Genomic DNA, 15,714 nt, shown 5'->3' on the forward strand with positions numbered 1-15,714 from the left:
ATAGGCTCCTAAGGGACATGGGTGCATTTGAAGATGCTGCCCCCTTTGTGTTACTGCAGATCATCGGAATAGCTAGGCTGGTGCCAGGAGACGGTTCAGTACTTGGTGCCCGTGATGTCGATACACATTTAAAATCTGTTGGGCCACTGCTTTGCTTCCTCCTAGCAGCTAGATCGAGTGGTGTCAGTGCTCAGGGCTACGCGTTCGCCATAGCTCAGCTGGCCAAGTAACCAGCACCCACCGTGCCTGCACTGGGACCTTGTTCCTAAAATAACACACTGTGATTTACAAAGGAAACCAGTTCGGGGACTTTAGCGCTCAGGAAGGGCACCAGCCGCCTGACAGCCCTGGAAACCGAAGTTATCTTCAGAGCACAGGCAGCTGCTGTGTAAACTTCCCCTGCGCGGCCCCCAGTCTGCCTCTGGTCTCCTGTGATGTGTGGTCACCTCGAAGGATGAAAGAAGGGGTCTTCAGTCACACTCAGTCCTTAGACTAGCGTAGGGTGACCAGATGTCCTAATTTTATAGGGACAGTCCCGATTTTTGACTCCCCACCCTCTATCCTGATTTTTCACACTTGCTGTCTGGTCACCCTAGACTAGCGCCATATTTCCATGGTCAGAGAAGCACGACAGCACCATCTAGAGAGGCTGGGAGGGTCTTGCTCTGAAATGTACTCTGCAGCTGTTGTAACACCTCTCTGCAAAACACAGGCAGTGTTGGTGCTAAAGCACCTCCGTTCTTGTGCTCCTTCGGCAGGTGCTGAGCAGTGCGGTTCAAAAGCACATTCCAACTTCTCTCAGCCTGCTACGTGCAACTCTGACCAGGAAAGTCCCAGCTTTAATCCCCACTATAAAAGACAGGGCATGATGTAGCAGGTCCCTGCGCTGTCCTTTTATTTCTGGAGACCTGCCATATGTCACCAGTACAGAGAGTTTGGTGGGCTCTCATCTTAATCCCTAATTAATTGAATCGCAAAATCACAGCACTTTTTGAAGCAATGAGCAGCTTTTGCCCAGGAAAGGCACGAGGACCAGAATAGTAGAGGAGGCTTGGTGAATTGGCTGCAAGGTAAAGCCAGCCTAGCATCTGTGTCTAGCTCTATTAGTGAGCACCAGTGGTTCACGAGATAACGGATGCCAAAATCAGGTGGGCAAGACTATTGCAAAGCTATTTGGTTGGTGAACCAGTGCAAACGTGCTCAGGACCAGTAAATTCTTGTCAGCTCGGGTCACGGACCACAGGTCAGGAGATGAAAAATGCTTCTGAGATTTATAAAACATCAAAGGGAAACGAAAAGTAAGAGGCTGCAGAAGAGAGAGTGATGCCTTAAAAATAAAAAATGAATAGCATGCAGTTACATAATACCTTTCCATGGCTCCCATGAGCAAGTCTGGGAAGCTTTACAAGTGCTGTAATTAGCACTAAAGAGCCTGTCAAATGTAGCAGAAGATTTCTATGGGGCTTCAGCTGTCAGTGTCACGAACAATATGTTACCATGACAGCTGCAAAACAGGTCCCGGTGTGTTAGTATCTCATTTATAAACGTGGCACCAATTAGCTCCAACGATGCTGCACTTGGAGTACCTGAGACTAGGGTTGAGAGAAAGTTACAGGCAAACGCTTTCCTGGATCAGGGACCAAGGGCTCTGTTCTCCCCCATGTCCAAGCTGTGCTGGGTGCAGGGGATGGAGTGTGCCTCCCAATTCTTCCTCAGCCATGTCCCATCTTCTGCTACAGCTATCCAGAGGGCTTTATACCAGCGAGTATCACGTAGAGGAACTCGGCTCAGACACATCCCTAGCCTGCCCCACAACCTTTCCCCTCCTCCCTTCCACAGCCAGGATGGGGATAGGGGATGGATGGGAGTCAAATAGGAGGTTCCACTCCACAAGGGGAACTCCATGGCCATTTACAATCAGAATCCAGTCCCTATGCACCGCCTGAGGAATGCAAAGGTGCCAGATCACGCTGGAGAATCTGGTCCTAAATTGCAATTCTCTGGGTCTGAGCCCCTTTTGGACTCTTTTTGTTGTTGCTGATGTTGTTGCTGTTGCAAATATTCATAAAAGCAAAGTTCCTTCGTGCAAATTTTGGGCTTGTGGCCAAAGTCTGTTTCGTGATGAATGGAAACTAGTTTCGGGTGGAAGCGGGAGTGGCAGGCTTCCTGCTTTTCCAAGGCTGCTGGTCCAGGAAATGAGAGCTGTGTCCTTGCAGCTCTGGTCTGGCGCTAGCGGAAGTGCCAGGCCGTAAGGAGGAAGATATGCCAGTCGTGGCCTTGCTAGGACTGATTCCTGGCATCTGCATGAAGCCAAAAGGCGTCTTTTTGCCAGATCTCCTTCTCCCACCATGGAGGCTTCTGTTAATGGTTTGGTCTTATCTAGATATTCCAATAAATAAACCAAACCAGCCACTAGATGGCACGCCTAGGCCACACAAATGCATACTGGTAAAAACAAATTAATCTGGCAGTTAAAAAATTCATGCAATCCAATTTGGGGGGCAGGGGGGCAGGGACTTTGGCAGATTTGCACAGTAGTTAACTAATTTAACTCCAACTTTCCTTGATCATCTCACTGACAGATATTTGGCTGCTGTGATAAGTCAGAGAGCTGAGAGGCTGGAATCTGCTTTTCCCCCAAGGAACATCGCATCCTTGGGCAAGATGAGAGGCACGTTAGCAAAAAAAAATGCTGGGCCAGATTCTGCATTATAGGCCAACCCCTTTATGTCATCTGAGCAAGACTCCTCTTGTTTCCGAGACATTTGAAATAGGGAAGGGGAATTGTCTGAAGGGGACAGAGATTTGTAAAACTGCTGCACTTAGGGTGCAGATTTAAGTTATGCCAAGGGCCCCTAGCATGTCCATATAAATAAATGAAATGCTAAAGCCTTTCCCACCTCTAACATCTCTGAGCCTAAAGAGATGCCAAGGGATCCTGCCCCAGTTCCTCTGTCTGTGCCTTTTTGGGTGCATGGCTTTAGATCATCCTCCCCAGCAGGGCTAGCAGAGAAATCCCACTGGATCGGCCTATGGCATTAGTGGAGCTTTCTACCTTCGTCAGCATTGGATATTGGCCTACAACACGGGAACTTCTTTCCCTAGCGACCTTGCCAGCAACCACAGCTGAATTTATCTCTAAATCCCAGAAGGCAAAGAGCTACAATCCCTCAAGGTTAGCAAAATACCCATGACTTAAAGGGACAGTGTCCCCTTTCCACCCACTGCTGATTCTCAGCAATCAGTAGGATGTGACATCATCGACTATCTCGTGATAAGACAGAAGGTGCTGCCAGATGGTCCCAATTTGGTGCTGCAGGGAATGAGGGCTAGTGGAGTGACACATGGATCAATATTTGCACTGAATTTGTTCAGTTATTAAATCCATTGCCTGGAAGGAGGAACCTGAAGTCAGCTGATAAAATCTGCAAATGATACAACAAAAGCTTTGGCGGAGGGCAAGGGGAATTATGGGGGCAAAACCCATGTTCTTTGAGGAGCCTGTAATGCTAAAAGGAGCTTCAATCAAGGGAATTAGTTTAATTGTTGTTTGAGAAATGATTGTGACATTTACCATGTCAGCGAGGGTGTGGTTTTTCAAGCAATGTGTATACACACATGTGCGTGCATGCACAAAGATATATGCAAACACACACACATGTGCCCAGAGGTTTTCCTTAAGGAAACTCTCTGTAGGAGGAATGGGCTGTGACTCACAAGAGGGGAGAAAAGCACTTAGAGGCATTATCTCTCCTTCTTACTTTGGCTGATTGCACAATGCCATCCTGTAAGCCCTACTGGAGAGATCTGCAGATCAGAGAGGCAGAGACTTCTGAGAGAAACCGGCTCTCCCTTAGGCGTTGTCTATCCTGGGAATTTGCCAAGCAATCGATGCCAGTTATAGAGATAGCAACCCCACCAGGGCGCGTACAGTAGTGGAACTTACCCCACCTTCAAGCAGGGGTAAAGCAAGCATTTGATATGGACAGGCTGGGGTATTGCCAAGTAAAGGGTGGTCAGAGCAGATCTGGGATCTAGGGCAAATTGTGGCTTTCCTGGTTATCCTTGGCGTTGCAGCAGCCCGGCTACCCCGCAGCTGAAATTGGGGCAAACCTTCAGTACAGATATGGCCTTTCCTTTCAGGTCTGCTCCAAATACCTTTGACCGGCTCTCGCCAGACTAGGCATTGGCTTTTAAGAACTTCCCAGCAATTCTATGCAATGTGAGGCAGCAGGTTAAGTGCTGGATAATTTCACAGTCAGATGCCATTTAAAACCCAGATGTCAGATCCTCCTTTCTCACCTCCACCCACCCACTGGCTCCTCTACTCTCGGCTGATGGATAACCAGCATTTATCCTGGGCTCACCTGTTTCTATGACAGGAAGACTGGATGGAGCTGGTAGGCCAGAACCTCACCTGTAACACGTAGTCCAGGGCCAGGTGTCGGAAGCACTTCCTGGTGATGGTCAAAGTGCCCGTCGCTTCCTCCACCTCGTGGGGCTTGTGCCGCGGGGCCTGCGCATTCTTCACCAGAGAGATCTCCATGTCCTCGCGCACCTTGTCAAACTGTTTCTTCGTCTCCTTGAACTTCCGGACGTCACTGGAACCCAAAGGGGAACGACCACTATTACAGGGCAGCCAGGACCACAAGGGAATCAGCATTGGAACGCAGCAGGGATCCCAGTGGTGTGTGATCTCTCTAATGGCCAGACCCTGACTTCACACCATACTCAGTGACCCCACTCAGCTCTGCCAAATCTGGAGCTAGAAGGAATTTTCCCCCAGCTCACATTGGCAGAGACCTGAGGAAGGGGGGTGCTTTGGCATGGGGCCTGATTTGCCTGCTAGGATTATCTGGACATATCTCTTCTAATCAATTCCTTGGCACTGAAGGGGTCTTGGGTATTGGTGGCACCTTGGGCACTCCCGTTCTGTGCCTGTGGCACACAGTTTAGTCTCCTGAGGACTGAAATGTTGTGGTCTAACTAAAGTCTTTGTGTTTCATATAGGAGTATCTGGATGAAATGTAATGGCTGGTGATAGACAGGACGGTCTCACTCATGGTCCCGTCTGGCCTTAAAGCTCCATGAAATGATGAATCAGAATCTGACCCAAAACATCTCCCTCTGGATGCAAAGAATAACACTGCACTTTAAAGTGGTCCCTTCAAAACAGTTAGAGGCGTCACCAAGGCGTCACCCAGCAACCCGCACAATCCTAACGATCCTCTCCAGCTGCCTTGCAATGAGACTGGGATGTTTCATAACATGCACTATAAGAAACAGTCAAATTATATGTCACCAAAAATACTGTACTGGAGCCTATGAAAAAACCACAAATCAGCCAGTTCTCATGTTTAAAATTCACTGCCCAGCCAAGTGCACTTTGGCCACAGGCATGTCTCTTCTGACCTGCCTGCAAGTTGGGTTTGTTGATTTTAAGTGTTAAAATTAGAAGTTTCATTTATTTCCAGACTTTTTTGTACTCTTGTAACTGGCACATTTATTTGTTTAGTATGCCAAATGGGAGATATTGGCTCCATAAAGGGTGACGAGGAAACAAAGTGACTCACCCAAGGTCACACAGCAAATCAGTGGCAGAGCCAGTAATTAGAACCCAAGTTTTCTAAGTTCCGTTCCAGTCCAATATCCTTTGTACTGGCCCTCCCTGCCTCCTGCTGGGCAGAGGGCAAGCTCGCTACCTTGTGTTCAAGTACTTCCGTGTCCTGACACATCTCAGGTATGACGTTACCCAGCATAGTTCAAGTTGAAATGCTGGCTTGTTTACAATAATTACACCACATTAGGTGCTTACAACAAATGCTTTGGATTTAAATGCTCTTCAAACACAGGCTGCTTTTCAGTGCTCTGCATACACAGGAATCACTTTACCCATCACTGAAATGCAGTCACTTCTGGGGTGGAAAACAGCCCCTGTTCCACACTCCTCAGCAACACAACCCTTAAGGCAGGAGGGGAAGGAAAATACTATAACCAGCAAAAACTACCCTGATTTGGATTTTGGTTCCTGCCAAAAGTACCAAGGGCCCTTGAAAACACCTTCAGCTTGAAATCTAGTCAATTCAATAAAAATAGTTACATAGTGGCCATCCTTGCCCCCGCAGCCCCACCCCCACCCCAACAACATTTATAAGCTTTTCCTAATTCTCGAAAAGTCGTCCCCCGCCCCCATTGCTTTAAGAAAGAAAGACATAAAAACCAGGAGAAACTGACTGCATATACAGGGGAAACATGGAAGTCTCCTCCAGACTGGAGCTACAGTCTATGAGCAGAGGAGAACTGCTGAGGCAGAGCAGAAGCGCCAGCAGCATAAATCTCGTAGGGTGACCAGACAGCGAATGTGAAAAATCGAGATGAGGGTGGGTAATAGGAGCCTATATAAGAAAAAGACCCAAAAATCGGGACTGTCTCTATAAAATCGGGACATCTGGTCACCCTAAAATCTCGCAACAGCAGCATGTCCGCTGTTAATCAAGTAACCCATAGCGTTACCTCTCGGTCAGTGCACCACAGACTGTTCAAAGCTCAAACTGGCCTGAGCATGTGTTCACAGAAACCAAACCAATCAGTGAGGTCACGGTCACCTTCGAACTCCAAGGATGAACAATAACAGGGCCTCCACGTCACTCTTCTCTGCCCCTCGCGTTGGAAGGGCTCACTATGACACCCACGCACAAACCCAGCCTGCGCCCGTCCCCTCTCGCTCTGTGACACATAAACACGCGCGCGCACGCTCATCTGTTGAATTTCAAGTGCCACAAACTTCACCATGAAAACAGTCCCTTCCTGAGCTTCAAAATATCCCCTTGGCCTCTATTATTACTCCTGCTGGGCTCTGGCCAGTGGGCTTGGCGTGGCCAAGTGGCACGGGCTCTCACCAGCCCAACAGCTGGCGTCAGGCTTTCTACCCGGCTATTATTATGGCTGCCAACAAGCTCCCTCCCGAGCCACTGCTAAATATGAATGGTGTGGCTTCTGCTTCCTCCACAGAAGGAAAGGAGAGAGGGAGGGGAGAGTGGCCGCTGTCTCTTTACCCCGCCCTCAGCCCACCTGCACAGGTAATAAGCCACATGGACTCTGAGGTTCCAGCCACAGACTTCCAAGTGGGCCAGCAGAGAGTGGAGGAGTCGGACCCATTTGGCATGAGAGCCGTGGCAGCCAGAGAAGGGCTGCTGGCATTGCACGGAGCGAGGCCTGGCAGGAGAGGAAGCATTTCTTGGGGCTTTTTGAGTTGGGAGTGGGGAAATCAGGTGATTTTTCCTAATTTGCAGCAAGGGCGTCACCTGCCAGGCAACCCATAGCTGGCCTTGTGAAGAGCTACTGGCCATTCAACGTCTATGCACATTAGAAAGGGGTAGGAGTCCATAGGAGGGCGTTCAGGAGGGGCAGGCTGGAGCCTACAGCCGGTGGGTAATCAGGGAGGCCTTGCCTCGCCCCACCCCACCCCAGGGCTGGGCTATTTAAAAAGGCACAGGAAGCAGAGCAGGAGAGAGGAGCAGAAGCTCTGCAGGCTGCAATGGGCAGTGGTGTCTCACTCAGGCTGCAGAAAACCAGCCAGAGACTTGCTTTGGTGGACTTTAAGTTGGGAAGCTCTGAACCAGGGTCCTAGGGTGACCAGATGTCCTGATTTTATAGGGACAGTCCCGATATTTGAGGCTTTTTCTTATATAGGCTCCTATTACCCCCCATACTGTGTCCTGATTTTTCATACTTGCTGTCTGGTCACCCTACAGGGTCCTGATGAACTGTCTATTGTCACCACTCCTGTCCTGAAGCCTTATTAAAAGGGGTCATGCTCTTTGGTGAGTGTGTGTTGGCTTCTCCTTGACCCAGGCTGCTGTCCCAACTGGGGGGAATTAAGATGTGGCACACCCTCAGCACCACACCAGGCAGGTAAGGGGGTCAGTAGGGATGGCCCAAGCCTTGACAGAGAAGTGGAACCGCAGATGGTCTTTCAGCTGGAGAGCTCACAGATGGCTGCTGTTCTCTCCTCTTATTTACCTCCAAGAAATCCCTGATTCTCTTGCCAACCCTGTCTTGGGACAATATTTCTGTTCAGCTGAGGCTTCTTGCAGCCCCAGACTACTTAACAGTGCGCCCCTTTCTTCCCAGCATCAGCTCACACACGAGGCTGGAGCCACTCCACTCCCACTGGGAGGCTATTGATGAGGAGAGAAGGGTGAAATCTCTGGCCTACAGAGCCAAAATATTAGGTCGGGGATGGTGAAAGGCCACAGAAGGTCATTCCCTTTCCTAGCACATCACAAGGCTTCTGACAAACTAAGGCTAAGTCCAACTTCGCAAGGACTCTCCAGGGGACAGGGTGAGCAGGGAGATGAGACAGGCTAAGGTTTGGCTGATGGGACTGAAAGCATTTCACCTCTCGGTACACGGCTGAGCTAAAATTGGCAGTGTGGACGTTGCAGCCTGGGCTCACCACCCGAGTACGGATGCAGGGCAGTGGGCCGGATCATACTCAGGTGGTTAGCCCACCCCACAATGTCCACACGGCTGTTTTTAACTCTGCCGGAGCTGGCCCATGTCTGTCTACCTGGGCTGGGAGGCACACTCCCTGCCGCAATGTACACATACCCGAGGTCGGTGGTTCTCAACCAGGAGTACGTGCACCCCTGGGGTATTCAGAGGTCTTCCTGGGGAGACATCAACTCATCTAGATATTTACCTACTTTAGTGTTTCTGAACCAAGGGATCATGGGACAGGTTTAGGGGGGGTTGCAAGTGCAGGGCTGGCAGGACTGAACTCTCCTCTCATCCCAAGGGCGGGCTCCTCCACATGGAGATGGAGGCACATGAGTGGGGCAGGACTTGCCCTGGCACTGTCCGTGCTGGGCCTGGATAAACAGAGGCTCCATGGCTGTCAAGCCAGCCCCGAGTGCAATCACACAGCAATGTCAAGGGGTGAGAAGGGCTAGCGGCAGGCTGTGTATAAAACTACACACGGCATAGCTGCTGTTGCTTCCTTTTCACAGCCAGGAACCTGCCAATGTGGTCCTGGGAGGTTCTTTTAAAATGATCCCAATCGCAGAACCAATTTCAAATAAACAAAAGCAATTTGAAGATCAAAGCGCCGAAGCCTGTGACGGTGGGGGTCCGATGGGCACGACAAAGGGAGAATAAAACGCAAATACGCTGACATGGTGACAGCCCCAAAATGAAGGTGAAATTCCCCCTTCCAGCTGCCAGGATTTAAACAGATTAAATCTGAGCTCATCAGAGAAATGATTAGACGGAGATGGGGGAGGGGGAGTGCTGGGGGGGGCAACTGTGGGTCGTCCCCCACACCCAACCACCCACAGCTGCTGATGGATTCACACTCAATTACCCGTTCCCATGGAAACCAGCTCCCGCTTAGCTGAAGGCCGCCATTGCCTCGCTGACCTATATTCAGCTGATTTGGGATCTCACGCTGCACTTGGTACCTGCCCATGGGCTGCGTGGGCACTCAGAGGAGCGGGGCACGACAGCCTACACAGGCAGAAGAGATTCTGTTTTCCCCACCCAAGGGAAAGAGCAGATTGAGATGGACCTGAGCTAAGATGCGGGCTCTCCACATCCTGATCATTCCCAGCCCCGATTCTCCTCTACTTCGCACCGGCTGTGAGGCCGAACGACAACATATCCTCTGTCACACACACGGGGTGTTTTACACCCGCTTTGCACAGGTGTAAAGGAACGAGGCAGCCGGACCTCAGACTGACGAATAAGAACACGCGGCCACGTGGCACCGGGGTGGGGGGGTGGCGTTTACGTTCCATTTTTATAAGGACCGGGGGATGGCTGACTCCAAATCTTACTCAGCTTGGGACTAGGAGTCAGGCTTGGATTCGACGGTGCCAGTGTCCTCACGAGATTTCCAACGATAGTGGTGCAAGGATTGCATGGCTGGCTGATCTCTCCCACGAGAAGCCTGCTTCCTCCGCAGGCAGAAAGAGCCCTTCTCCCCTACCTGCAAAGTTTACGTGCAACAGACGTCTACAGGCTCCATTTACTGCCTCAGACACACCAAAGGTGTCCTGGGAGGTGTGGTTTGATTTGGGGGGATACAGGTGCCCTGGGAGAAGCTTAGAATTTAATGAGGCTGCAGGATTCTGAATTGAAGCCCTTGGGGGAAGAAGTGACTGCCTGGATTTTGACAGACGGCTGGGCACTGACCTATGCTTTAAAAGCCATATCAATCTAGATGACGGACTAAGCAGATTCTGCATCTCATCCAGTCAGGGTGGCAGCAGTGACCAAACCAGGCTTGGCTCAAAGGGCTTCCCACCAGGGGGGTGTCGGACTCATGCTGCACGGATCCGGATTTTGGGGGGGAGGTGTTTGAGCTGGGGGGTTGGTGTGCCCCAGCATGGTGATAGGAGTCAGCTTGTAAAGTTTGGATCCGGAACTGAACTTTCACACAGTTTGGGGATACTCAGATCTGGGGTTTTGTTTCATGTCCAGCTTTAAATTTTAAACTCAGGGGGACCTGGATTGCACCCAGAACTCGGAGCTTCCCCATGACAGAATGTGGAGATGACAGGACAACAGCAGCAGGGGTCACCCCATTCCACTGCACAAGTTGGATTTATGGTTCCCTTCCCTTGCATGTGTGCTTCGCTCCAATCAGAGTCTTGAATATATACATAGCCAGTGCACTGCAATCCTGTTTTCACCACAGACACAAGAGGGTCCGTAGTTCATCAGGGAGCCCCAGCGGGGACCCAATCGACTAGTACTCACTCTTTCACAAAGTTGTGCAGCTGTTGCCGGACCGACCTCTGGGCTTGGTCAAAAAGGATCTAAGATAAAAGGAAAAAATAACAAGAAAAGATGAAAATGTGGAACTTTCCCCAAGGCGAGGCCGAAGCGCAGCGCTGGGAGGGTTACCTGGCCTGGCCTGACGGCGTCATACTTTACAAACCTATGGGGAAGATCTGAGCTCAACTCCTCTTGGAATCCAGGCTGAGCCGAAAGGCTTAGGGCTCTCCTCTGTCCTATGCAAGAGGTGGGTTTGATTCCCAGCCCTGCTGCACTGACCATGCAAGGGATCTGTGCACACTCCCCACCCTAAGAACAATACAGAGGTGGCTGGCGCGGGAGTGAGTGCTTTACAGAGACTGATGCTAATGTGGAATGTGAGAACACGTCCTTCCCGAAGCTGTCTGGCCGACTCCCCGGTTTATCCCAAGGTTCTGGATGTCCAATGTAACCTTTAGGGAAGCGGGGCTGCACTGCACAGACACACACATATATATCTCCATCAGACCCTGTGCTGCCGTGCCTGGGTAGTGAGACGGGTCCTCACCAGAGAAGACAACAGGGCTGAACATGGAAATAGATTTTAGATGAAGAAAGTTGATTCACATTCCAGGGATCCTAAGTGTGTATGTGTGGAGAGGGGGTATCGGGCATTACTCCCGTGGACTGGCAAAGTGCCCATTACTTGGTGCTACCACAGTCAATTCTGGTTTACGTCATATGTGTTTTCCACCCATTCAGCCGCCAGCATAAAAGGCTCCTGGATGGTAGCTCCCATGATCTGCAGAGGGTCACTACAAGCTCCCAAGAGAGTGTGCCTTAACATGCAAACACCCCTGGCTCCCCAGCATTTGTAACACTTGTAACAGCATGTGCCTCCCTAGCTTGTACTTCCGACCGCGCCTCTCCCATTTGTCGAGTTCCTTGCTGTGTCAGCAGGGAGCACTGTCCCCTCAAACTGCACCCAATGGTTTCAATTTCAGCCATGGGAAAGGGATGCTGGTCTCTGAGGTAAGCCACATGTCACTCCTCACTTCTTCTTTAAGCACAAGCCCGCTGTGCTGGCCTGGAGAGAGCCCCTGGAAGCAGCATAGCCACCAGTAGAGAAGGAGAAAGGAAGAACTTGCTCCTATCGATCATTTAAACCTCACTCCCCAACACTGGTCCCAGGCTCCCAACCACTTTTCCAGCGGCTGCTACACACCCATCATATCTCTTGTGCATCCAAAATCTCCCCTCCTTGTTCTGGTCTCTTTTCTCCAAGCGATACTGTCCCAGCAGGGCGAGGTCCGCCTGTCTGCTCCCCCAGCCCCAGGAAAACACTTCCGTGATGATGAATAAGTCTTTGCATTTCAGACATGCCTTTCGATGAGGCAGCACTTTGACTAATTGAGGCCAGATGGACAGAGGCTCCCTGGTGACACCCAGAGGCCCTGCAGATGTGGAGACAGGCAGGGCTTGCAGAGTGGAGATGGGCCCAACAGCAAATGATCCCCTGATATGACATTGTGCGTTGGTTCTTGCTGGGACCCTGACTCTCCCCCTTCCAAACCATGCCCACTCTGGGAATCTGCACACAGAGGAAAGCTTGTTTCACTTACTGTCTGCACCCACACCTGGAGGCCTAGATCCCGACCTGGAAAGAGACCCACTCTATGGCAAAGGGGGAATTCAGTATCTACGTTCCATTCAGCCCTTGGACTTTCTGCTGACTCTGCCAATTGTGGAGGTGGTTTGTGTACCAGGGACATCTGTGCCCTGGAACTGGGCTGAGACCCACCAAACTCATGCCGCGCCATTTGCCATCAGCGCACTGATCCTGTGCCTGAGCCTTTCCAGATATGGTTACCTCTGGCCCTTCTCTCTGATATGGATCCCTTCCTTAAGAATCCTGCTCAAGGACTGTGCACTGGACCCTGTTAAGAGGTAACTGTAAAACACCTTGCATAGAGCTGCCATTGAGGAGAAGTGAGACAAGGGCCCATTACTCCAACCAGCTTGGTAAACAGACCCAGCGCACGTCAATGTCTCTTTGTTTCTCGTGATCAGCCTCTGTCTGTATCCACGTGCTGCCTTTTGCCTTATCTTTAGATTGTCAACTATTTGGGGCGGGAGCTGTCTTTCCAGTCTGTGTTTGTGCAGCGCCTAGCACAATAGGGGCCTGATCCATGACTGGGGAGCCAAGATGCTACAGCCATACTAATCATAAACGGACTGGGAACTCCGGTCCTGTCTTTACTTTCTGCCCTAAGCTGCTGATTCACCCTCTGTCCCTGGAAGCATGCAGGCCGTTCATGCTTATTTCCTTCTGAGGATACAGTCACCAGAGGCTGCATTTTAAATACTTTCCTTTGGCCGAGTAAGTGATTTCCAAAAGATCCACCCCGTTTGCACTGGGGGCTGATGCAGCCCCAAGAGTCAGTTCAGAGGAATGTTCTCAGCTATTGCCTATGTGAAGCTCCCACAAGGCTCTGGCAAGGCAGCTGGCTCGGGCTAATCGTGTTTTTAACCCACCGCTTGTAAAAGCACCTTTTCCTGGTTTGGTTTTCTGCCCTTGCGGCTGCCCTGCCCACCTGGGTTTCTAGCGTGATGCTCTGGGGCATCATATCCTGCCCCTGCAATGGCCATTTCTCCTTTCCTTACCAGATGGCCTTTCACACCTTGCTGTACAAATCACCAGAACTGGTAGGGCAGACGCGACGGGCTGGTCTCTGGCTTGCGCATTCAGGGACCCAGCTCTGAGAGAATGGAGCAGTCCTCCTAACTCAGGCCACCCAAAGCCACATTCACACCCACCACAGATGGCACTGCAGAAGGTAGCAGCTTGCCTGGAGGACGAGATCATGGTCCTTAGGGATCTAGTCACCCGCTCTGATACACCTCCATCCTTCAGAAATGCCGCTTCAAAGCCTGGCCGGGGGTGGGGGGCACACTTCCATCCTTTTTAGGCAAATAAATTGAGTTCAGTACAGTGGGACCTTCAGAAAGCCCATGACAGGTGCCAAGATAAATACCTATGCAAATGGATAGAACTCAGGACCTAGCCACTCTGAGTCACCCTGAAAGATCCCCTGATGCTCTCTGCAAACTGTTTGAGATGAGTGATGCTACCTACATGAAAATAATAATATACAAGACAATAATACCTCGCTCTTAGCAGCTTTCGATCTGAAAGTGCTTTGCAGCAGAGGTCAGTATCATTATCCCCATATTATAGATGGGGAGATGGAGGCACAGAGAGATGATGTGACTTGCCCATGGTCACCCAGCAGCAGAGCCAGCATTTGAACCCAGGTGTCCTGAGTACTAGCCCAGTGTCCTATCTCAGAGGCTATAATGAGTCAAGTAATGGCCTGTAAAACCTCTCCAAAGGGCCAGTTAGAGATAAAGGGAGAGGTTTTCAAAAGGGGGCCAATGGGTTTAGGAACATACAGCTCATTGAAATTTTAAAGTGGGATTTGTGCTCCTAATTCTCTTAGACTGCCAGTGAAAAACAGACAAAACACTGCACCAACTCTGATAGGTTTGCTTAAGGGAATTGTTTTTACCATGTCAGCCCATTGAAATGGAATTTGAATTCATTACACTACACAGCATTAGATGCACAAACCAGTATCTCCAACGTTTTTGGTTGGATACATGCAGCACAGTGACTGTGAAAGCAACAGCAGCAATTTCCAACATCTAGCTATCTGTCTATTTCTCTCCCTCCCTCCCTATAATACTAAGAGAGGGAATGATGGCCAGGGCACTGGGGGAGACATCCCTTACACTTTTTGGCAGTGCCGTGGGACTTTATCGGAAGCTGCCGACAACAGGCAGAGGTGATCACGGTGGAACATCTCCACTGCAGCTCAGGTGCCCATTGGGAGTGAAGTGAATTGTGCCCTTGACTACGGCATGGCCTGCTACTGGAAGGCCTAAAGCATTATGGGTGATAGATTTCAGCAGCAGCGTTGGCTGGATCCTCAAATACATTCGTTACGCAGATGACTGCGGCCAAGGACAAAGCGAGAGGAATGCCAGAGTCTAGCTGAATACAAACGGTCAAGAATGGCCTCTAAATATGAACAGACGCAAACAAGGGCGGGAGGGGGACCCAGACCACCCAGCTCACCAGTGTAAATTATTTGCTGCTTTTGGCATCACTCTGCCCTCTTGGAACACTCTCCAAAAGCCACTGGCCTACAACTTTTTCCAAGAAGCTGCTCCCCGAGTGATGTTTACATGTTGACCGTGCCTCCCTAGGCTTGTAACGCTGTCCAGCGGAAGGCAAAGAGCAACAAAGCCATCTGGTTTCCACCTGAACCCACATCTGGAGTGTTTCCATTATTGGCTTCCACTGTGAGGACATATTTGCTTAAGTCAAGGGAAGGGAAAGGCCACTTCATTCGGCTGGCCCCAGGCAGTCTGGGGGGACAAGCGGCTCGAGTTCCAGCATGGGGCAGATTTGAGTGGATAGCGCCAGACTTGGTGGCTGAGGGATGGAGCGTCTCAGACTGATGAACAGGACTAACCCCTGGGCAGTGCATTAAAAGACGCAAGTGTGTGTCTAATGAGGGTTACTCAGGGCAGATCTACACTTAAAAGCGCTGCATCAGCACAGCTGCGCTGCTGTCGCGTTTTAATGAAGACGCTCTAAGCCAACGGGAGAGAGCTTCTCCCATCGGCGTAGCTCATCCACCTCAGCGAGAGGCCAGTGCTCTCCCGCCGACACAGCGCTGCCTACATCGATGCTCAGACTAGTATCACTGCGTTGCTCAGTGGAGTGGACTGTTCACTCCCCAGAATGACATATACCAAAGTAATTTTGTCGTGTAGACCAGGGCTTAGCGTTCAGGCCAACAGAATGGGATCCTAGGCTGTTCTCACCGTTTTGGTTCGGGCGTCCTGCCCCTGCATTTAGGTGGTGACTAGGATTGCTGTGCACACTGA

At 50.6% G+C, this 15,714-nt stretch overlaps 1 protein-coding gene across 10 annotated transcripts in view; it reads right to left on the reverse strand.

Moving 5' to 3' along the window:
- ACAP3 (ArfGAP with coiled-coil, ankyrin repeat and PH domains 3) overlaps positions 1-15,714 on the reverse strand; it is a 161,358-nt gene that overhangs the window by 55,189 nt on the left and 90,455 nt on the right. For 9 of the 10 annotated variants that reach the window (XM_039509223.1, XM_039509229.1, XM_039509225.1 and 6 more), the window contains 2 exons: positions 10,762-10,820; positions 4,418-4,601 (listed from right to left, as the gene is read on the reverse strand). In XM_039509223.1, coding sequence (XP_039365157.1) covers positions 4,418-4,601; positions 10,762-10,820 — 243 coding nt within the window. Of the gene's footprint in view, positions 1-2,900; positions 2,925-4,417; positions 4,602-10,761; positions 10,821-15,714 lie in introns of those variants that run through there. The other variant, XM_039509228.1, reaches the window with a different exon arrangement.

Source organism: Mauremys reevesii, linkage group 21 (genome assembly GCF_016161935.1).
Source record: "Mauremys reevesii isolate NIE-2019 linkage group 21, ASM1616193v1, whole genome shotgun sequence".
In the NCBI taxonomy this organism is placed as follows: domain Eukaryota; kingdom Metazoa; phylum Chordata; order Testudines; family Geoemydidae; genus Mauremys; species Mauremys reevesii.